Raw genomic sequence first — 23,595 nt, 5'->3', positions numbered from 1 at the left:
GGATGAGGGAGGGAGTGAAATAAAGGAAAGAAAATGACCTGAACACTGTCATTTATAGGAACAAATTTATTGAGAATGATTATTCCCTCAGCTTGTTTTGAATGAACATTTTATGTTGTTTTCCCCTTCTTTAAACCTACCAAAATAACCTTAACTCAGTGTCACATCTGCTGAGGTAACTAACAAATTGACCAAGTTATTTCAGATGGTCTGGAAGCACATCTGCTGTGGGTCCATAAGGCAAGGGGAGGTTGAAGTTTATATCCTACCAGCAAAGGTTCCCTGTGCACGCTCACCATCCCAGCGTTGTATCTGAAGGGAGGGAAATAGAAAGGAGGTTGCGGAAGCTTAGTCAACAGCCCCAGACATTGTGGTACTTAGGGCAAAATAAATCAAGTTATATCTTCCCACAGTAATGAATAATATCATTAATGTTATCATCTACGTAATTCACAATTTTCAGTTCTCAAACAGTATTCCAAAATCTCCCACCTGAGGGAGAAATATTGTGATCAAGAGCCTGTATACTTTGCTGTATTTTTAAAGTTTTAATTCTAGAATAATCTGATTAGGCCAGGGATGGGAAACTCCAGGTGTTGTTAGGGTGACAACTCCCATTATACCATCCCGACCATTGGCCATGTTGGAGCTAGCAGGAGTTGTGGTCCAGCAAAAGCTGGAGAGCCACAGGTTCCCCATCTGTGGCTAAGCATTCCAAATTCTATGCTGAGAAAACTGGATTTTGTGACCCGTATAAATTATGCAAATTTAGAAAAATGTTTTGTATAGCTTATTCTGCACTTGATACTGTATTTTTCAAAATTCTGGTTTTACTAGTCCTGAAGAGCCTAGTAGCCTGGAATCTTGGGCCTGGTCTATGCAGCAGACTAAGATAGCAAAATGATACTGAGGCAGAACAACAACACTTCAGACACTAGGTGTGGGATACCATTCTTGTGTGAAAGCCCTCATAAGAAAATAAAATAAAACATTCAAGGCATATAAAAAGCTACCAGATCAGCTATCTGCTGTGTTATTTTTCTTCTTACTGGAAATTGTTGTTTTTTAATGCAGACTAGCAGTCTGAAGTGACTTTAAATATAGTGTACATACATATATTTCTGCTGTTCAGCCAGTATATCTTGCAATGTATCTGATTTTGCTCCAAGAATCCTCTGTGATAAAGGATTTTGCATAAAGATACTAAAAATTGCCCAAAATGCAGGCCATGACTTGAGTCTTGGCAAAAAAAATATCATTTGTTACGTTTGCATCAAGCTGCCCCTTTTTAAAGGGGTGGAATTTTTAATCAGGCAAGTTGTCATCCCTCTCCCCAAGACCAAAATTTGGTTCAAGGTACAAAATAAGCCCCATTTCATTCCCAAAACGTTAAAGAGCATTTTAAAGCAAAAACAAAAGGAAACCATATCTGTTGTTTCAACTCCATGTTGGTTACAACTTCATTGTCGAAAAGAAAGAGTGCAGCTGACTTGATGCTTTTTTACTTACCCAGGAAACAGGACACAGGGATTTAAAGACCCTGTGGTACCATTCACACACCTTGATGTCCTTGCCGTTGGCTCTTACGGTCTTCACACAGCGGTAATAATCTGCAAGGAAGGAAAAAGAAGCAACATGTCAACTTCTAAAGTGTCACCACTCCTGTTTCTGCACTGGTGGACATTTAATGTCTGCTTAACTTCCATATCATCTGTAGCTTTGTACCAGCAAGCAGGAGTCACCCTCTCTGTAATGATAAAAAGTTCCTCTAGCCAATAAGATATCTCAGTCTGAACCTACCAACAGGACACACTGAAGCAGAAGAGCACATGGCTCCTCTTGGCTTTGGCTCCAGGGACATTAACAGTACAACCCTATGCATGTCTAGTCAGAAAAAGTAAGCCCTATTGAGCTCAATGGGAATGTGAAAGATCTAGTGGAGGGGGCTTTTGCTTACTGGCAAACCCACCCATCCTTTCACTAGGGTGAAATCCCAAACTCTCCAGGAGGTGCTGGTGAGCTACAGCGGAATATAGAGGTTCATTTAAAAGACAGAGTGTTACTTCCAGATGGGGAGAATTTTGACTTTTTGGTTTATGTATCAGAATGTATTTAAAGCAGCATTAGGTTGGAAAAAAAAGGATCCTCCTGATACCCAAGACAGTTTTTTTTTTTTGCCATTTTCACAGGCATTTCCCCCAGCTGCCTTGTTATCTGAGCAACAGAGTCAAAACTTTCTTAGCAATGAGTCTTTATTACTTCTGTGTATAGTACACCACACTACTAAAGCTATACTATATGAATAATAACAACAATACATAAAGGTGTAGAGCAGGGGTCAGCAAACCTTTTCAGCAAGGGGCCAGTCCACTGTCCCTCAGACCTTGGGGGGGGGGGGATCAGACTATATTTGGGGGGGGGGGATGAACGAATTTATATGCCCCACAAATAACCCAGAGATGCATTTTAAATAAAAGCACACATTCTACTCATGTAAAAACACGCTGATTCCTGGACCGTCTGCGGGTTGGATTAAGAAGGCGATTGGGCCAGATCCGGACCCTGGGCCTTAGGTTGCCTACCATGCTGTAGAGGTTAGGAAGGGCATCTAAACATATATACGATGAAAAGCCTGACAAATAAAATATATCTTATCAGCCTGCCCCTCCCGAATATCTCAAAAGTGGTTCACTACCATGCATGAAAAATCTTGTCCAGTGCAGCCATATCCCTCTCTTTTACCCACCCAGGTAGTTCTGGTAGCAGTTCTTGGTCTGGTTGGTGTTTGGAAAGCGTGGGTCAAATGGGGCCGTGAGATAGTCACCCTGTTTTTTCTTCAGTTGGTTGATCTCTTCTGCTGATGGTGCAGCAGCTGAAAAGGTCTGCATTTCTGAGAGGGGGGAAGATGAGAGACTCAAGTAACCTGCAACACTGCCCATTGTCAGAGCAGACAGCCACCCCAGCTCTCAGCTACATCCTAGAGAACTTAAGAGTTCTGGTCAGAAATAGCTTTTAATTCCCAGTTCCTTTGCTCTAACAGCAGGGTTGCCATATTTCAAAAAGTAAAAACCAGGACACCCCAAAGATCTTGAGCATACTTTTTTTTACAAAATCACGGTTTTTCTATTGATCCTGGACATCAATTCCGGCTTTGAAATCCCAGTAATGCCTGGGAAAATTCCGACATATGGCAGTCCTATCTAACAATCCCAAGGCGCTGCAAGATTAATACACCTCTGGTTTTTTCTTGGCCTAGTGTTCAACCCAATCCGGCCCATGCTTTAGCCTAGCGGTTCTCATATTCCTTCCAAACTTATTCCCTTATTCCTCTTATTCCCCTCCTTGCCACATCTACTCCTCTTCTCTGCTTTAGTCCTTCCTTTCCACAGATGTCATATTACAATAACTTGTCATGGGCCTCTTAACTCCTAGCTGTTGCCACCAGAGGTATACCTAGGCTCCCTTGGCAAGGAGCTGTATCGGTGCCCCCCCGACCCTTGTACTGCTCTGCTAAGGTGCCTAGAGTAGCCTGTGCACCTCACCCCGCCACCCAGAGCAGAATCACAGACTTGTAGTGTTGGAAGGGACCACGAGGCTCATCTAGGCCATCCCCCTGCAATGCAGGAATCTTTCATCCGGCATGGGGTGAAAGACACACTCTGGGATCAGGCCAAAGGCCCTTTTAGTCCAGCATCCTGTTGTTACAGTGGCGAACCGGATGTGTCCACATGCAGGACCTGAGTACAATAGTACTCTTTCATTCATGATCCCCTCACAATCCTGCTCCATCCTCACTGGTGATTCCTAGAGCCTGGTATTCATAGCCATCCTGCCCCCCAACAGCATGGACAGGGCCCTAAAGCCTCTCTGCCAACCAAAGCGCTGAAGGAAAACCAACCCTGGGATTATGGGTTGTATGGCAGCTGCAAACTGGCAAGGTTTTCTAGAGGACTGAGGTAGTGGTTTCGTTCCGACTTTTCTCTCCCCCAGCCCCCCGCATGGAGTAGCAGCCCAAGAAATTTCCAGAAGGCGCTGAAGGGAAAGCCTTTCAGCCAATCAAATGGCAGATACCCTCCTCCTGGCACAACTGACGGTGGGTTGGGAATAACTGCCACGGAATCTTCTGGAAGGGGTGCAAAGGGAAGAATGGACAGTGGTGTGTCTTAGCAGCCAGATAGGACAAAATGTTCCCACCTCTGCTAGAGAAAAGAGGCCACTGTTGAGTCCTGTATTTTCACACACACACAAGCTGAGGAAAAAAATGATGTGGAATCTTCCTGATTCAAATTAGAGAATAGAAGTCTGTCCATCCCGCCTCCCCACGCCCCCTTTTTATGACTCCCAATGATGGATGTTGCCAAATTTGGAGAGGGGTTTTTTTAAGGGGGAGGGGGGTGTAACTGTAGTGAGTTTGGTGTTTGCATAAATCTATGCCATGTCCTTTCCCTGGAGGGTGCAAATGTTCCCAAAAGAAAGCAAAGCACACACAAGAGTTAGGCACAAAGCAAATATGTTTATTGTTCAGCTGAACAGATCTAACGTGCGGCTCACACCAGAAAGGCAGGGTAGACAACTTGCATCCACCAGGACTGTTCCCTAAACAAATACTCCTACAACCTTTGCTCTTCTGTTGTCTGCAATTGGCTTTCCATACTCCAGCATACTCCATAGTCCAGCATTTTTGCCTTGGCCAGAAGGCTCCACTGCCGCCAACAACAACAACAACAACAGCAGCAGCAGCAGCAATTATTTATACCCCGCCCATCTGGCTGGGTTTCCTCAGCCACTCTGAGCAGCTTCCAACAGAATATTAAAAACACAATAAACCATCATTCATTAAAAACTTTCCTAAACAGGGCTGCCTTCAGATGTCTTCTAAAAGTCAGATAGTTGTTTATTTCCTTGACATCTGATGGGAGGGCATTCCACAGGTCGGGCGCCACTACCGAGAAGGCCCTCTGCCTGGTTCCTTGTAACCTCACTTCTCACAGGGAGAGAACTGCCAGAGGGCCCTCAAAGCTGGACTTCAGTGTCCGGGCTGAACAATGGGGGTGGAGAGTCTCCTTCAGGTATACTGGGTTGAGGCTGTTTAGGGCTTTAAAGGTCAGCACCAACACTATGAATTGTGCTCAGAAACGTTCTGGGAGCCAATGTAGTTCGGTGGCCACTCCCAGTCACCAGTCTAGCTACCGCATTCTGGATTAGTTGCAGTTTCCAGGTCACCTTCAAAGGTAGCCCCACATAGAGTACATTGCAGCAGTCCAAGCGGGAGATAACCAGAGCATGCACCACTCTGGCGAGACAGGTAGGGTCTCAGCCGGCGTACCAGATGGAGCTGGTAGACAGCTGCCCTGGACACAGAATTGATCCGGGCCTCCATGGATAGCTGTGAGTCCAAAATGACTCCCAGGCTGTGCACCTGGTCCTTCAGGGACACAGTTACCCCATTCAGGTCCAGGGAGTCCTTCATACCCACCTGCCCCGTCCCCCCAAAACAGTACTTCTGTCTTGCCTTGTCAGGATTCAACCTCAATCTGTTAGCTGCCATCCACCCTCCAACCATGGCACCATTGTCCTGCGGAGTTGTAGAGCAGTCTGCGTAAGGGGCTGCTCCGATCCCGACTCCCTAGCATAGGAGCAGCCAAAGTGGCCAGTTTCTCATAAGTTATTTCAGCTGGCTGGCTGGCTGACTAGCCTGGATGGACTAGGTGTTGTTGCCTTAGCACACTCCACTCCAAAAGGTCCAGCAGCTCCTGTGGTCAGTCAGCCCAGCCCTTGACTCTCCTGGGCCTGAGTAACTAAATAACAGTGGAACGGACTTTGTCAGGAGGTGGTGGGCTCTCCTTCACGGGAGGTTTTTAATAAGAGACTGGATGGCCATCTGCTTTAGTTGAGATTGCCTGCATTGCAGGGGGTCCCTTCCAACTCTGCAATTCTTTGATATGATTCTAGGATCCAGGTACCCTGATTTTGGATGTTGCTGCCTCTTTAATGTAAAAACTCCTCCATAATGTTCTACCGCCTCACTCTCCAAGGCCAAATAGTCTTAGTTTAGCCATGAACATCTCAGCACTTGGTGCTTTGGGGAGGCAGCTGAGAGTTGGCACCTCTGGCAGCACCATCATTTCCCTGTCCTTCATCTCAGGGGTGTGTGTGGTGCGTGGGTGGGTGGGTGGGTGGGTGTCACTGCAGCTGCAAGAGTATGCATAGCACCACCCTTGGTGGCTATTTCTGGAATGCACCTTCCTCAGAAGACCCACTCCGGAGCTCAGAGAGGATCTCTTCAGGCTGGGAGGGGGTCTCCTTCCAAGCCAGAGGCTCGTTGAGGCTGCTCAGTTGAGACAAGGGGAGCCTTCTGTGCCTCAGCTGAGCAGCTTAATGAGGGTCTCCCTGCCTTTCTGGGAGGCTGAAGAGCCTCAGCAAAGCCCCTTTGCGCCTCGGGCTCACAAGCAGACCCTCCCTGGAGCCTGAAGAGAAAATCATCTACGGTCTCCAGAGACTATCTCCTTGCGAGCCAGAGGGGCTTTGCAGAGGCTGGTCAGGTCTCTCCCCTCACTTCGGGGCCCAGCTGAGAGGCGCCAGAACACTGTTCCAGCACTTTCCAGTTGAAAAAAAAAAGCCCTGCTTTTACCACCCATACACTCTGTTTAGGTAGTTCCTTCTGGAGTCCCCCACAATCACTTTTTGTTTTACTTACCATGGAACAGTTTAGTATCATCAGCAAAATTGGTCACCTCACTTACCACTCCTAATTTTAGATCATTTATGAACAAGTTTGACCAAACTGCAGGAAGCAGTGGAAGACAGGAGTGCCTGGAGTCGGACAAGACTAAATGACTAAACAACAACAATGAACAAGTTAAAAAGCACAGGTTCCAATACTGAACCTTAGGGCACTCCACTTTCTACATCTCATCATTCAGAGGCCATTCATACCTACTCCTTGCTTTGTGAAGCTTAACCAATTCCTGATCTACAAGAGGACCTCTACTCTTTTTCCTTGACTGCAAAGCTTACTTTGGGTGAGACACTTTGTCAAAAGCTGTGAACTCATCCACATTTACCTTTTGCCCCGAGCTATCCAGGCACAGGGCTGCATTTTAAAGCACTGTGTCTCAACACTTTTTGGGGGGGGGCACCAGCACTTTCCCTGCAAAAACTTGCTGCTTAACACTAAGTTGGAACAAACAGCAATTTGGATTTTCCAAGCTAGCTTTTTCCTCTGAGGGGAAAAATTTAAATGGTGCTCCAACCCTCCACATCACCCACCCACCTAGCCAACAAATTATCCACAAGTGGAGTTATAACATTTCTTCATTTGGCAGGTCACACTTGAGCAAGGGTAGGCAAACTAAGGCCCGGGGGCTGGATCCGGCCCAGTTGCCTTCTGGATCCGGCCCACAGATGGTCTGGGAATCGCCACGTGGATTGGCATGGATCTGATTGTTCGGGCTGCGCCAGTGTGCACGTTCAGCAGCGCCTCCTCCCTCCCTCCTCCTGGCTTCTTCCTGCCCTGCCTAGAGCCAAGAGGAAGGGGACTGGGTTTTGTTGGTGCCAGCAGCAGCAGCAGCGTTAGCGCTCGAGTGGCCACCATTGTAAGCAGGCTCAATTTGGGTTTTGTTGCTGCCAGCCCCTCTCCGGAGCCCTTTCGCACCATCTCGCCACCGCCAGCCCCTGCCACTCGCAAGACACAGGTAAGCAGCCACCCGGGCTTGTTCTCCACTGTGGAGAAGGGTGGCGAGAGTCGGGGGGGGGGGATGGCTTTACTGAGTAGAATGTGTCCTTTTATTTAAAATGAATCTCTGGGTTATTTGTGGAGCCTGCCTGGTGCTCTTGCATAGAATGCTGTGTCCTTTTATTTAAAATGCACCTCTAGGTTATTTGTGGGAATTCGTTTATATTTCCCCCCCAAAAATATAGTCCAGCCCCCCATAAGGTCTGAAGGACAGTGGACCAGCCCCCTGCTGAAAAAGTTTGCCGTCCTCGTGTCAACAATCTGTAAGTTCTGGTTGGGTTTGGCTCTAACCAGAAAAGGAAAGAAAACAAGACCTCCTCCTCTTCCTTCTTCTATGTTTATTAAAAAATAGTCTGATACTTGGCATGACTATAGCAACGAGTTGTTCCAATTTCCTTTTATATATATAAGTAACCTTTATTGAGTAGTATCCTGGTTCACTCATCACTTCAACACGGGCTGTGACAGGAACCAAATGTGCCGTGGACTCCATCAAGACAAGGTCCTTTCAAAGTGGTTCAAGTTACAACTTCTGAAAGCAAGAGCAGGGGAGCACAATGTGTTACAACACACCATCTATTCAAGGTGGTCCTATCTTGTTTTGCATTTTAAAGCCCTCAAGGCAGCTTACCTAACAAATGCAAACTATATAAAACATAACTGTCAAAGAGCAGTTGTCCTCTTTGCCATTGCTTCCCCTACATCCAGGATCTCAGATACCATTAAAAGCTTGGGTAACTAGAAGGGACCTAAAGGATAGTAATTTTGTTTTTTAATAAATATTTATTAAAAATTTTAACAAAATACAACAAAAAAGAAAAAAACACAAAACAGAAAAATACATAAAACACAAAAAATAGATAAAAGTAGAAAAAAGAAAGAAAAAATCCATTATTCTTTTTCTAACTTTAAAGCTCATATCCTTATTTTCTTGACCTCCTCACACCTCCCCTTTTTGTATTCCCATTTACATAATCAAATCAGCAAATCCTTACCCTCTTTCCATTTATCATCTTTAACTTTGTACCTTAACCACAACTCCAATATTTTCATCCATAAGTTCTTTTTTGCATACTCTTTCTAACTTTGTCACTAATACCACTTATTTTCAATCCAACATCATTTTAACATTCGTAAATTTTACACTGTTTCTGTAAATAGTTTTTAAATTTCTTCCAGTCCTCTTCCACCAACTCTTCTCCCAGGTCTCGGATTCTGCCAGTCATTTCCGCCAATTCCATATAGTCCATTACTTTCATCTGCCATTCTTCCAGGGTGGGTAGATCTTGTGTCTTCCAATACTTTGCGATAAGTATTCTTGCTGCTGCTGTAGCATACATAAAAAAGTTCTATCCTTCTTTGGCACCAATTGGCCAACCATGCCCAGGAGAAAGGCCTCTGGTTTCTTCAGGAAGGTGTACTTAAACACCTTTTTCATTTCATTATAGATCATTTCCCAGAAAGCCTTGATCTTTGGGCACGTCCACCAAAGGTGAAAGAATGTACCTTCAGTCTCTTTACATTTCCAACATTTATTATCGGGCCTAAAGGATAGTAATGATAGTGCCAGGCAAGCATGACCAGGCAGAGAAACCCTCTCCCTGTTAGCTGTCTACTAGGACTGTTCCTAAGCAGGTTCTCCTAGGAAAATACAGCCTTTGCTCTTCTGTTGTAAGCTATAAGTGGAACTGCAGTTGACTTTCCACACTATCAGTAGTCCAGCATTTTTGCTCGGGGCTAATATTCTGTCCACTCTGGTCATCTTCTTCTTCTTCTTCTTCATCATCATCATGGCTTGGTGGCCATGATGTAGCTGAAACAGATGGGGCAGCACACCTTTCTCAAAACCCTTGAGATTTGTGTCATTTTATGACCCCCATTATATTTAAAATCATTATTGTATTTATTGTTAAAATGGAATGTGTTTTGGGGAGGGGCCGTAAAATTAACACTTATGGACAAATTTCTATTGGCACTTCAGTGGTTTAGAAATGCAGAAAGAAGCCCCTGGAAGAAAGAAGAAAGCATGGGAGAACTTTTACACTATGGGCTGGCTCATATATGACTGCAACCTCAAGTGAAGGGTGGCACATGGAAATGGGCTATCACAGATCATCACCTCAAATGCACATTTTGCTGTCTCACCAGTACAACCATTTAATACTGCTCTTATATCATGGTCTCATGGATAACCCTGGCAACTGTAGTTTGTTCAGGGTGCTGGGAATTGTAGGTCTGTGAGTTCCGCATTCTAAGCATACTACAGTTCCCAGGAATCTTTGGTGGAAGCCAAAATCTTTAAAGTTGCATTAGAGTACTTCAAATGTATGGTGTGGGTTAGGTTTAGCATCTTACATTAGGGTCCGGTACCTTGTAATCACCCTTGCCTTTCAGTCTCTCCAGCGATGAGGACAAGACACTATAGATGGTTATGAAAGTAGGGCTGCTTCTTTGTCTCGCTGCAAAGCAAATGGAGCCATTAGTAGGTGCCTGGCTCTCAGTAATACTAGCACCAGGCAGGAGCATGATGGGGGGGATATGGGAGCTAAGCATTGCTGTAGATCATTTAATTGGCATTTCATCTTACCTGAACTCAGAACCTTTCCCAATTTGTTTATGGACTTATTGCTCCTAGTAAAAAAGAAGTTTAATTAGTTCACTTTGTACAAGGAGTTAAACATAAAGATACAGTTATTGATTCCTTAGTATTATTATTCTAAGGTTTATAATGGCCTGAGACCATTTACTGGCCCTGCTTGGAATCCCAGGAATCAAGTTTTAATTAAAAGAAGTATGTGTCTGTGAGATTGTATATAACCAACATGCTTATGTCTAATTAACATATGAAAGAGTTGTTGAACTTTTTAAAAAATGGTTGAGCTTTTTTTTGGGAGATCACGGATTAGGGACATTTCCTTTAAAATCTATAACAAAACAAACCCAGGGGAAAGCTTTTGTTGGGAAGGCAGGCTTTTTAATGTTTTTGGAAGCTTGGGGGGCAGCTGTCCGCCCTTGGTCATGCCCGTGAGGTTTAACAGTCCCCTTATTTTGGAACTGGAGAATCAATTTTTGTTCTCCCCTAGTCTACCTGAGAAGCTTAGTGGGTGAAGAGATTTAAGCTAGTTGCTCCAGCTCAACCGCATGGCTCTGATCAGTCATACTTGGGTTCCTATACCAATAATGTAGGAACTTTCACCACTTTGTAACTAAAGCCACATTTACTGTCTGTGCAACTTTTTGAAACACATAAATCTGACTTTTAGAGAGTTTGTAAGTAAACCATTTTTAACTTACCAAATGTGTGGTCTTTTCCTATGGGGGGGGGGGATTTTGGAAAGAAACTTTTTAAGGGGACATTTTGGAATTCACTTGAAAGGGCATATTTTAAAGGTCTGACAGCCTATATTTCCACGCTTTACTTTGCTGCACATATTGTGACTCTAAATCTCTGCTGGGGTTCTCTCAGCAAAAAGTACTTGCCCCAAACTTGGATTTTGGCATCCAGGAATTCTCTTCTCTATATTATTTTTCTCTTGAACCAACACTTTCTAGATCTCATTGAGGCAGAAGTGAGAAAATAATATGACTGCAGACATCATTGTTATATGGAATAGAAATGAATGAACCTGGGGGATGTTAGGGTGGTAGGCTGCTCCCATGTGCATTCCTTGGAACATACAGAGAGCCCTGTATGTGCAAGATTTCTGATCATGGGAAGAAAGGGCTCTCAATGCCAGTTGGTTCTCCCAGCTTACCTGGATGGTTTCCCTGTGGCGCTTCTGGACTGGATCTGTTTAGCTAGATCTTTACTTTGTTTTTCTGTTTCCAGTGCTTTGCTCTGAGGTCTTGACGTTTGGCCACCCACTTTGGAGGGCCTCACACCCGCATTATCCCAGCCTTGATCAGAAGGTCCCACTGCCAGCGATGCCTTTGTCCTGCGGAGTTGTAGAGAAGGCTCCTTTTCCTTTGGGGATGGACTCTGAGAAGGGGGGTGCTCCTGCTCTGGGGAGGGGCTTAAAGGAGACTGTGGCCTGCTTGGCGTTGGGGATTTCATGTCTGTGCGGAGTTGTAGAGAAGGCTCCTTTTCCTTTGGGGATGGACTCTTAGAAGGGGGGCGCCCCTGCTCTGGATAGGGGTTTAAAGGAGTCTGTGGCCTGCTTGGCGTTGGGGATTTCACGTCTGTGCGGAGTTGTAGAGAAGGCTCCTTTCCCTTCGGGGACGAACTCCTAGAAGGGGGGCGCCTCTGCTCTGGGGAGGGGCTTAAAGGAGTCTGTGGCCTGCTTGGCTTTGGGGATTTCCCATCTGCTGTCTGTGAACGTGAGGGGCTGCTCCGATTCCCAGACTTAGAAGGAGCAGCCAAAGTGGCCAGTTCCCCAGAAGTCATTTGATCATGCCAGCTGAGTAGCCTGGATGGGTTAGACGCGGCTGCCTTAGCACCCACTCCACGAGGTCCAGCGGCCACTGAGGTGGGAGATCTTGGGGCAGAAGTGGCTGGTGGTGATCTGGACTTGTGCCCCTGGAAAGGAAGAAGGAGATGCTATCCTCCTGGCCTAGGTGGGTAATGGAGCCCCAAAAGGCAGGGAAAGATAAAGGCAATTATCATACCTTTGCTTCCAAGGAAAGCTTGGCCCACCCACTTCTCGATGAGTTAGAGCTCCTGCTTTCTGAATCCATTCAGGAAGGTGGTCCCCTGAGCACTGCCAGCTGAGCGCTTTCCAGCTGTTGGGTGGGAGACTCCACTAGACTACATGGGCAGGGGACCATGTAAAAACATTTTGCCTAAAGGTAAAGGTAAAGGGACCCCTGACCATTAGGTTCAGTCGTGACTGACTCTGGGGTTGCGGTGCTCATCTCGCTTTATTGGCTGAGGGAGCCAGCGTATAGCTTCCGGGTCATGTGGCCAGCATGACTAAGCAGCTTCTAGCGAACCAGAGCAGGGCACGGAAACACCATTTACCTTCCCACCGGAGCAGTACCTATTTATCTACTTGCACTCTGACATGCTTTCAAACTGCTAGGTTGGCAGGAGCAGGGACCGAGCAACGGGAGCTCACCCTGTCACGGGGATTCAAACTGCTAACCTTCTGATCGGCAAGTCCTAGGCTCTGTGGTTTAACCCACAGCGCCACCTGCATCCCCTAACAATTTGCCTACTACAATACAAAACATGGAGCATCCCCCATCCCGATCTTTTGCTTTTAAACATCTTGCCTGAAGAGGAGTTCTGGAAAACTCAAAAGCTTGCACATTATTTTGTTATATCTTGGTTGGTCCTAAGAACATAAGAACCACTTGCTGGATCAGGCCAATGGCCCATCTAGCCCCGCATCCCGTTCTCACAACTGCCTACCAGATGCCTACAGGAAACCTGCAAGCAGGTCCAATAAGGGAATCGTCTGAATATGGATTGTAGAACATGGACAGCATTTGATTTCTTGTGAAGAACTGAAACTCTGCTCTTCTCCCAGGCTCTGGCTTCCCACATTGGTGCCATTTTTTTGTCATAAAGCACCCCGAGTCTGACAGCCAGTGGGTCATCTGTAATGGCATCTACAGAGTCGGAGAAGGAAACGTTCAGACTCTTTTAACTGTCCTTACCTCCCTGGCTGGGATTCCACGTGTTTCTTGAGCAGAGCGGCCAGCAACACCTTTAGAGGGGGGAAAGGAGAGGAGGCAGGAAGCAAGATAGTGAATGCTGTGGAGGCTCCAAAGAGACCTGTGGTTGAAGAGGGGTCTGTAGAAAATAGAGAAGGGGCACAGGTTCTAGGGAAATACACCCCTGCTCCCCCAGCTGCTTCAGACACTCAGCTGCATAAAAGCTGACGTTTAACCTGAGCAGGGCCCTTGACTTCAATCCTTCCATCCTTACCTGATTTTCGGATGATACGTTTTGCAACAGGGGCACTTTCCCTGCAATGGAAAGGCTGGAATGAAAACTGCACCAAAAAACCCCCCAAAACTACCATAGTTTGACAAGAGCTGAATCATTGACTCCAGCCTTCCGCAACTTGGTGCCTTCCAGATGTTTTGGGCTCTAACCAGGGCTGGGCCCAAGACACCTTGCTACTTGAAGCATTCCACCTCGACTCCCTGCTACTCTGCCTGTGCAGCAGTGGAGTATGTCACACAGACGCAGCTGTAGTATGGGAAGGACATGGTTGTAGACGAGGTGGCAGATGAGGCAGCGTGGAGGCTGCTACCTGAGGCAACTGCCTCACTGTGTCTCATCTCCCATCACCCCTAGCCAGTATGGTCAAAGGTCAGGAATGGTGGGAGTTGTAATCCAAAACATCTGGAAGGCAGCACACTGGGGAAAGCAGATTTACTCACAGAGATGGGAACAGGGACACACTTGTGTTACAGTACTTGCATTCTCATTGGAAAGTTTGCTAGCAAGGCCTCTCCTCTGCCACTCTCCCTCACCACCCCATTGCATATTGTTGAAGACTCAGTCCCACCCCCACCCCATAGGACTGGAGTGGCCTGACCACCAACTTAAAAGCAACAATTGTGTTTGTCCTTTTGGTTAAAGAGCAAAACACAGGTGCCTGACAATGTGTTCTCTCTACAAAATGTACTTCCAAATACCTCTTGATTGTCAACTCATTGCATTTCCAGAGTTGGGTCGTTAATCCATGTTCACATGACGTTATCCAAAATACCTGTGTCTTCTGGGTTTTGTTATAAGATAATACTGTTGGGTGAAATGTTTCTCAAGCCAACTTCACATTGATTGGAGTGCTTCAACCATTCCTAATTTCTAGCCGAGATAAGAACACCTTTGCATAGGGTAAAGACATCCCCACCCCATCAATGCCCCTTGCTGTGTTCACAAGCAGAGGCTAATCTGACAGTAATGAAGCTGTGCTGATGTGAACAGCTAGTGTAGCTGGCCAGGTACATTACCATGGTGCAAAGCATAATGAATAAATGAAATGCAACTCCTTCTACACTCCAGGGCAGCTGCATTGGGCACGCAGGCTGAATCAGATAAAGTACTGCCTCAATGGACTAATGCAGAGCTTTCCAAACATTTCATGTTGGTGACACACTTTTTAGACATGCATCATTTTGCGACACAGTGATTCACTTTTACCAGCAAACTGGAGGTTAAAGTAACCCCTTTCCAGCCCGGGGAGAGCGTGGGGAGGGTTCATGCGACACCTACACACAGCAGCCAACACTCTAACATGTCGCAACACACAAGTTTGGAAAGCTCTGGACTAACGTATCAGGGCCTGTCCAGCTTAAATATTCTCATCAGCATTGCAAAGACAATGAGCTAGGCTGCGATAAGTGAAGGTGCTTTCCAGGAAGGGAGGTGGGCATTTCCCTCCACTCCCTGGAGGCCATCTTGTCCTGGGCAGGGGGAGGGCTCTGTGTGTAAGAGGTGTGTTTGTGACTTGGGCTGATGCTGGAAGCCAGAGGCACAGAAACATGTCTGTTCCGTGCTGGACTTGGGGCTCCCCTGGAAACCAAGTAGGGAAGCAAGACCTGTTAGGATGCTAATACTGTAAGTCCCTCCATCCTATGCTCAGGTTGTATATCCTAAAGACAACAGTGTCTCCGCTGGCCGTTATTTCGAGGCAATGAACCCTGGGTAAGCACAGGCAACCCTGGAGTCTCTTGCCACCTGGGGACTAGGACTGCGTGCAATGATATCATGTTAAGGGTTGTTAATCCCAATACAGACGAAACACATACAGGGATCTTGATGTGCTCTTGACCAGGTTGGCTTCACGCAGCTGCTCCTTCACTATTTCATTGGAGTCTTCTTCAGCCATGACAATTGCAAGCCAATGCTGATGGAGAAAGACAGCAAGTCATGCACATGTATAAGGATACAGTAAGGATAGCAGCCAGGGACTGGGTTGTGGGGGGAGGGGGAGGGGAGGCACCCATAACAAACTACACTTCCCAGGATTCTTTGGGGGAAAGGCAGGTTTTAAATGTATTGTGCATGTACGCATCCAAAACAGAGAGACTGATGGGTTGGCCAATGTGACGGGCAAAGGTGGTAGACTTTGAGGGGGCTTTGCTTCATGAGACTGACCTTCTCGGGTGTAGCACGAAAGCTAGCACTCTTCCATATCGTGTGGAGCCCGGATTGCTTTGACGTAAAGCTGATTGGATCACTGATCCTGCCACTGGCCACATTCAAGACGTAAATGAGACGCAGCCAGCGCTGAAAGATGATGTCCTCTTGCCCTGCAGGGGCACAGAGTTGCAGATAATATTTCCGGCCATTTGCCATCTTCACTCTCAGCTGCCGTTCATTCATGCTATGTACTTGAAACGCCACCAGGTTTAAAGATATCAACCTGTGGGCAGAGGAAAGACTTAGCCTAGGAACTTCTGAGGTGGTGGTGGTGCTTTCTCTGGGAAGGTTTTGGGGCGATGCAGAGCAGGAGCTGGGTGGCTGTGCTAGTCTCACCTAGTGACTTCCAGGTCTTTAGCCTTTGCCTCTATATCTCTGATGCCTTTTCTCACCCGGGCAATGACCATCATGTCTGGAAGTAGCAAACCTGGACTGCTGGACAAAATGCCAACCATAACTAAATTGGGTTGGTTGTGGATCACGGCATATTCACCCGTCTTGGTTAACTGCATGGAGAGAGGAGGGTAAGGAGTCTGCTAAGAACAGAACAAATGCACGGGTGTTGGGCACCTCAAACAAGCTAGAGCACCTGGAACGGACCGGGCACTGCAGGGACTAACAGGTCATTTCCCCAGCTGTTCCTTAAAGGATGGCCTTCTGCGGGCCTGGAGTCTCTTCAACTCGCTATCAAAACCGGGTGGAAGGAGGCACAAAATGGTCATTGCCTCTGGCTCCTCCTCCTGTTTGGGCTACCTGACTCACTGCCCTATCAGTTCCAATGGGCACCAGCAGTGGCAGATCTTGGGGTCTCACATTTCAGTGGTGCCCAAAATTTGGCACACCCCACCTCTCATACTCCATTCTAAATCGTAGTTGTGGCATTCCTTGGGTGGGCTGAGCCCCATCAACTGCATGGTTTTTTTGGGGGGGGGCTGACTTCAGCCCCTAGGAGTTGGCACCCCTCCTCTGACAGGGAGCCATGCAAGAGAAATCTCTCCCTTCTGTACGAAAAAAAAACCCCACTGCCCGGCCATGACCAATGGTCCATCACCTGTAGAAAGGTCCCCTCAAAGATCTCCCCTTCTCCTAATGGAGAATACTCCGGCCTCCGCAGCAGCTGCTTGAGTCTCCCTGTTGCTGAGGACCGGCCCTGCACAACCCGTCTGCCTCTGCGGGTTTTACGTGGAGCCCTCCTCCACTGACGTTCTAGGGGAAATAAAAACAAACAAAAATGAAAAAAATAAATCCCACCATAACCCCTCCCCCAGACTAGAGGCCTCTCCCTTAAAATCACAGACTGCATGCACACACCGTATGTTCAGATTGAATTCCTCCAAAGAATCCCAGGTACTGCAGTTTGTTAAGGGGCTGGAAACTATAGCTCTTTAAGGGGGTAAATACAGCTTCCAGGATTTTTCAGGAGGGTGTGTTGCTTTAACTGTGGGGGTAATTCTGTGGTGACATCATCTTGTGTGTTTTAGTTAACATTAATTGAATTCCAATTGTTTGTTAACTGGCTGGATCTTCTCTACAAAAATAATCAAGAAGTATGCCTCAGGAAGTTTGAATGCTTAATTCTTATTGTGATTTAAAATATGTGGCCGGTGTAACAGTTCTGCAACCTTGATAATTCATCTGGAACCATGATGTTTTCTCTAAAAGTATGAATTTGGCGGTGGGGAACAACCACCTGCGGCAATATATGTAAAGAGAAAACATTTCAAAATGATGGCAATATTTATTAGAACAGTTTTTAAAGGCTTGTTTTCCCTCTGCCCGCTCTGTTGTTGAATGCAGCTGGTACTTTTACTCCAGGTTAAGACACACAATATCAACAACCTCAGATATGCAGATGACACAGATATGCAGATGATATGGCAGAAAGTGAGGAGGAATTAAAGAACCTTTTATTGAGGGTGAAAGAGGAGAGCGCAAAATATGGTCTGAAGCTCAACATCAAAAAAAGAAAAAAGAAAATCATGGCTACTGGTCCCATCATCTCCTGGCAAATAGAAGGGGAAGAAATGGAGGCCGTGAGAGGCAGTGAGAGATTTTACTTTCTTGGGTTCCATGATCACTGCAGATGGTGACAGCAGCCACAAAATTAAAAGACGCCTGCTTCTTGGGAGAAAAGCAATGACAAACCTAGACAGCATCTTAAAAAGTAGAGACATCACCTTGCCAACAAAGGTCTGTATAGTAAAAGCTATGGTTTTCCCAGTAGTAATGTATGGAAGTGAAAGCTGGACCATAAAGAAGGCTGATCGACGAAGAATTGATGCTTTTGAGTTATGGTGCTGGAGGAGACTCTTGAGAGTCCCATGGACTTCAAGAAGATCAAACGTATCCATTCTGAAGGAAATCAGCCCTGAGTGCTCACTGGAAGGAGAGATCGTGAAGCTGAGGCTCCAATACTTTGGCCACCTCATGAGAAGAGAAGACTCCCTGGAAAAGACCCTGATGTTGGGAAAGATGGAGGGCACAAGGAGAAGGGGACGACAGAGGACAAGATGGTTGGATATTGTTCTCAAAGCTACCAGCATGAGTTTGACCAAACTGTGGGAGGCAGTGAAAGACAGAAGTGCCTGGCGTGCTCTGGTCCATGGAGTCGGACACGATTAAACGACTAAACAACAACAAGACACACTAGCTTTCTTTACACCAGTTTCTTGTACTGTACATAGGATTGTTCCCCTAATAATTATTAAATTCTCAGGGGGGAAATCTGACAGTCCTCAAAAGAGGTTTAAATGTCACACATGACAACACTGGTATGCTTTTTAAGTTGCACCATTGTGGTGTTACTTTGGTCACAAGAAGAGCTGCATGTAAAACACTTTTCACATTTTCTTTTTTTTCCTTTTTTTTAATACATTTTTATTAAAGTTTTGCATAAACAGATATACATCAAAAGGAAAAATACACAAAAGGTCATAACAGTATGGGTACATAGGCTAACATTTCCTTTCTCCCAACTATATATAAAAAAGAATAAAGTAAAATGAAATCGTCAAAAAGGAAAAAAAGAAAGAAAGAAAAAAAAAGAAAAAAGAGAAAAAAAGGAAAAAACAAAAACAAAAAAACACAATGTTTTGGGCTCAACCGAGCCCTAGACTCCCTTCCACCCTTTTGGTAAGTATCAAATATTTTCCTCTGTTACGTACTTGATTTTTAATCTTTAAGTCTTACCCCTGCCAGATATATTTCGCCAGGTCTCTCTGCCACTCTTTACACTGTTTTAATCCTTTAAGTATGGGGATAGTTTGAAATAGAAACAGCATTCTAGGTAGAATATTCATTTTAACAACTGCTATCCTCCCCAAAAAGGAGAATTTCATCCTCCCCCAAATTTCCATGTCTTTCTTTATATTCCTCCAGGTGACCTCATAATTATCCTTATACAAATTTAAGTTTTTAGCCGTAACCCACACTCCAAGATATTTCACTTTCTTAACTACCGTAATTTCCGCCCTTCGTTCCAAATCTATTGATTCTTCCTTAGTTAGATTTTTAACCAGCATTTTGGTTTTATTTTTATTTACCTTAAATCCTGCCACAGCTCCAAATTCGTCAATTTTTTGTAAGGCTTCTTTTATGCTATGTTTCGGATCTTCTAGGGTTAATACGATGTCATCTACTTTGATTTTATATTCCCTCATTCCTACCTTGACTCCTTTGACTTCTGTTGCCCCTCTCAGTCTCTCGTTAAGTATTTCTAATACTGTTATAAATAGTAAAGGAGACAGGGGGCAACCCTGTCTAGTTCCTTTATGTATACTGAAGTATTCTGTTGTGGTATTATTTATTACCAATTTTGCCTTCTGTTCCTTATATATTGTTTCTATGCCTTTTCTGAACTTTTCTCCCAGTCCCATCATTTCCAAACTTTTCTTTATGAAGTCCCACGAGATATTATCAAATGCCTTTTCGGCGTCTATAAACACCAAGGCCGCTTGTCTATCTATTCTCATATCCAGGTATTCAATAATATCTATCAAATTCCTTACATTGTCCCTTAATTGTCTCCCTGGAAGGAAGCCCGTTTGATCTTTATGTATTTTATTATTCAAGACCTTTTTTAATCTTTCTGCCATTACATCTGCGAATAACTTATAATCATTATTTAATAATGAAATTGGCCTGTAATTCTTCACATCCAAAGTATCTGTATCTTTTTTAGGAATTAATGTAATATATGCTTCCTTCCAGGTATTCGGGATCTTTCCTTCTTTTAATATATTATTCATCACTTCTCCTAGCAATAATATCACATTTTCTTAATGCTCCCTAGCTTAAAGAAAAGAATTAAGTTAAAACATATAGATCTTTCTGTTATTTTTGGGGGGCAGGGGAGTATGTGTTTTTGTGACCAATGTAGCAAAATCAGTCAACATACATAAGTTTCATTGTTCTAAGCCATAGCTGTCAACTTACAGATTTGAAAATAAGGGGCCAGCAGCCAAAATAAGGGACCTGCAGCCTCACCTGTTCCAGGCACTCCAGTCTTCCTGTCCTCCTGCAGTCTGCTCAAACTCATGCTGGTAGCTCCGAGAACACCGTCCAACCAACTTTGTAACCAGAGGTTCAACTGAATAGAATCTGAATCACATGCACCACAAGGTCTATGCAGCCTCAACTTAAGATGGCTCCCCGGCCTGGCTTTGCACTGCAAAGTTTGCAGCAGCAAATGCAACAAAATGGCGTCCAGCATTCAAAAAACCCCTCAGCTTGCATTAACTAGCCACACACAAGGCATGCAAGCTCCACCTCCCAATCATTCTTCGACTTCTTATTGGGTGAGCAACACAGCCAAGCAGCACAGTTGGAGCCTCCCTCCTCCCTGGCCGGCAGGGAGGGAGGGAGAGGAGCTGCTTCCTTTGAAATTTTTTTTTAAAATAATATTTATTAGATTTTCAAATAATACACAAAAGCAAAAAACAACAAAATAACTTTCCAAAAAAGAACAAAAGAGAAAAAAATAAAAAAATTCAACAATTACAATCCTTATTTTCAATAACTTTTTTCCGTGACTTCCCCGCGCCTCCCCTTCTTGTATTCCATGTCCAAATATTAGTTCAACAAGTTCTTATCCCCAATTTTTAACCTTAATTCATTATTGTGTTTAGTTCAATTTATATATCAAACTTTAACTTATATACATCAATCGTTATACTTAAAGACTTTTTTCTATGGTCGACCCAATTTCCCTTCCACGAATTCCCCATTTTTATACTGATAACAAAGCAAAAGAAAATAAACAGAATCAAAGTATATTTATACACCCTTTGGATTCCCAGACCCCACCCTCCCTTTTCCGGTTTCGATCCCCAAACCATTGTCCATCAGTTCATCTGCCATCAGCCTGGAGACCTCACGTCAGAGGCTCTTAAATCTCTCTCAGTTCCACTCTGCCAGTTTTTTTGGTAGTCCTTTGTATTAAACACCAGGTCTCGGAGGGGCTCTGTACCAATAATGTCTATGTTCCTTCCAGCCAGACCTCCATATTTAAAGGTGGAGCTTAGATCTTGTTTCTTAATTCTTTTAAGTCCAAATGTCCCAAAAGCTCCAGCCTCCACCTTAATCAGATTTATAGTCCATAGATCTTCAGATCTCCCCAAAAGGAGATCTTTCCATTCCTCATTCTTCAATTCAAACCAAGTTTTCATCATCCAGTCCTTATTTTCTTTTGTATCCATCTTGACAGGCCTCTGGCTCTCTTTTGCCATCTGCAGCATTACAACCCCTCCTTCCTGCTCCTCCTGTTCAGCATATATCTCTTTCTCCACTTCCTCAAATTCCTCAGATTTCTTTTCTTGTTCAGCTGCCTGGACTTTGTAAATCAAATCCTTATCCAACTCAGTAGATTCATTTGCTGTTGACTTCGAAATTGTGACACTTGTAGACAAAACATCCCCTTGCTCCTGCAACTTTCCCAAGAGAAAAAAAACCTCGTCCAGATCAGCTAGTATTTTTCGACCTATATCCATTCTTGTAGTGTCCCTGAACCCCCTCTAGAGGGATTCTGGTTATTTAGTATTCCTTCCACTTCCAGCCCAAAAGTCCAGTTAACTTGTTTCAATTCTTCTTTATTTTCAACAATTTATAACTATATTGTAACGCATGTAGCCAGCAAGAACAACAGAAACAAAGTTCTCTAATTTTTCCAACCTTGACAGCTAATTTGACAGCTGTCAAAATCTTCTATATCTCCTCAGCAGGCTCCTCTCGCGGATCACTCCCGGGTCCCGGGGGGGGGGTGGCATTTTAGCTCTCAGAGTTAGCTCTTATCCTCCAGCAGAATTACTTATACTATCAATTCATGCAATTAATAACTTTATCCAATAAGAAGGAGATGTTCTCTCGACCTTAGTTGTTTAGTCCTTGCTTCAAATTGTTTACAAGGCGGGGAGACGGACTTCCTCTTTGCGCCTTCCCCGATCGTGCCGAATTCAGACAAAAAATCTTTTCTTTTATAAATCCAATTTCCCTATTACTCACGGGTTTTTACTTTGAGTCCGAATGTTCAAAAGAAGAAGTCAGCGCTCTCTGTCCATGGCATGCGGCTTCCCTCAGTAGGAGTAGCAGTCGACTCTCAGCACCGCGCCTCCCCCCATCCCCCGTTCCGAAGCCTTTAAAAAGGCTCCTTCTCGGGTCGGGGAGGGCACAAATGGTGCCCGCCGAGTCACCAAGTCCACAGGCTTCAGCGCCTGTGGTTTCTGAGGGTCCCCGCCGCGGCAGGACCCGTCTCCTATTGAGCCGATTCCCTCCGGAGCTCGGAGGGAATCCGCCATTAGACGATGGCGCTAACCCGGAAGTCCGCTTCCTTTGAAATTTAAGGGACATCATTTAAGGGACATTTAAGGGACATCCATTAATAAGGGACAGCAGTCGGACATGGCCCTGGAATAAGGGACTGTCCCTTCAAATAAGGGACACTTGACAGCTATGTTCTAAGCTCATCTCATTCCTAACGTAACATTTCTTGTCAGTTCACCAAGAAAGCAAGCCAAACTATCAATATAACAAAGGGCCATGAAATGAACTTCTGAGCAAAATTAGAGAAATTCTGAGTCGCCTTGCATGCCACGCTTCTGGTTGTTTTTGCATGCGTGTAAAACGCCTTTTTGGAAAACTGGGAAATTATCTTTAGAATGCTATAGAACCTGTTAACTATATGTGAAAATCAAAAATGGAGTCTGTAGGTTGACACACCCCACCCAGCTCAACAACTCGGCATCTTAGCTCCTCCTACCTTGAGTGTGTTTGTTCATAGCTGCGTTCCTAGGATCACAAAATGCTCTCTTTTGTGACTTAATGGATCAGTGTTCCCGAACACCTCGTCTCTGCAACTGGTTCACCAGAAACTGATATGCACCCCTCTCCCAATGTAATATAATGTTGGCTTGCAAGCCTTCACATTGTGACATCAGCTGTCCAACAGGGGCCAGGCTGCTCAATTGTTGTCAGGCAGCTGAATGAATAGTAAAAGGGGACAGGGTCAAACATGGGCATAGCCAGGATTTATGATGGGGGGCAGGATTTATGGGGGGGGGGCATAAGCAAGCTTATTGCAACACGGTTGGTTGGTCAGTTATTTTATTTACTTTATTTAGGGGGGCAGATGCTCCCCGCCTCCCCCCTTGGGCTATGCCCATGGGATCAAAATGTAGTGGAACGAGACCAGAAAGTGTGATAGTTGTGTGTCCTGCTCTCTCCCTTTAGCAGCTTGACAGAAGGCAGCACCGTAGAAGTGTATAAAATT

At 45.0% G+C, this 23,595-nt stretch overlaps 2 protein-coding genes across 3 annotated transcripts; both read right to left on the bottom strand.

Moving 5' to 3' along the window:
- Window positions 1-51: 51 nt before the first annotated feature.
- On the bottom strand, window positions 52-4,056 carry COX6B2 (cytochrome c oxidase subunit 6B2). 2 transcript variants are annotated; one of them, XM_079950772.1, is made up of 4 exons: window positions 3,899-4,056; window positions 2,747-2,890; window positions 1,510-1,610; window positions 52-312 (listed from the first exon to the last, which is right to left on the bottom strand). In XM_079950772.1, the coding sequence occupies exons 2-4, from the start codon at window positions 2,886-2,888 to the stop codon at window positions 259-261; spliced, it is 297 nt and encodes a 98-aa protein (XP_079806898.1). In that variant the 5' UTR covers window positions 2,889-2,890; window positions 3,899-4,056; the 3' UTR covers window positions 52-258. The 2 variants fall into 2 exon arrangements, with proteins under 2 accessions (XP_079806898.1, XP_079806899.1); XM_079950773.1 differs by lacking the exon at window positions 3,899-4,056 and adding an exon at window positions 3,796-3,819.
- On the bottom strand, window positions 3,948-23,379 carry LOC307201491 (uncharacterized protein). The gene is made up of 11 exons (XM_079950753.1): window positions 23,086-23,379; window positions 16,885-17,039; window positions 16,170-16,339; window positions 15,789-16,056; window positions 15,440-15,537; window positions 13,605-13,645; window positions 13,334-13,383; window positions 11,491-12,251; window positions 10,323-10,366; window positions 9,389-10,194; window positions 3,948-4,610 (listed from the first exon to the last, which is right to left on the bottom strand). The coding sequence occupies exons 1-10, from the start codon at window positions 23,102-23,104 to the stop codon at window positions 10,079-10,081; spliced, it is 1,722 nt and encodes a 573-aa protein (XP_079806879.1). The 5' UTR covers window positions 23,105-23,379; the 3' UTR covers window positions 3,948-4,610; window positions 9,389-10,078.
- Between the last annotated feature and the right edge of the window lie 216 nt (window positions 23,380-23,595).

This window comes from Podarcis cretensis, assembly GCF_951804945.1.
Source record: "Podarcis cretensis genome assembly, chromosome: 13".
NCBI classification, from domain to species: Eukaryota; Metazoa; Chordata; class Lepidosauria; order Squamata; family Lacertidae; genus Podarcis; species Podarcis cretensis.
This window is presented reverse-complemented; position numbering and strand designations above follow the sequence as displayed.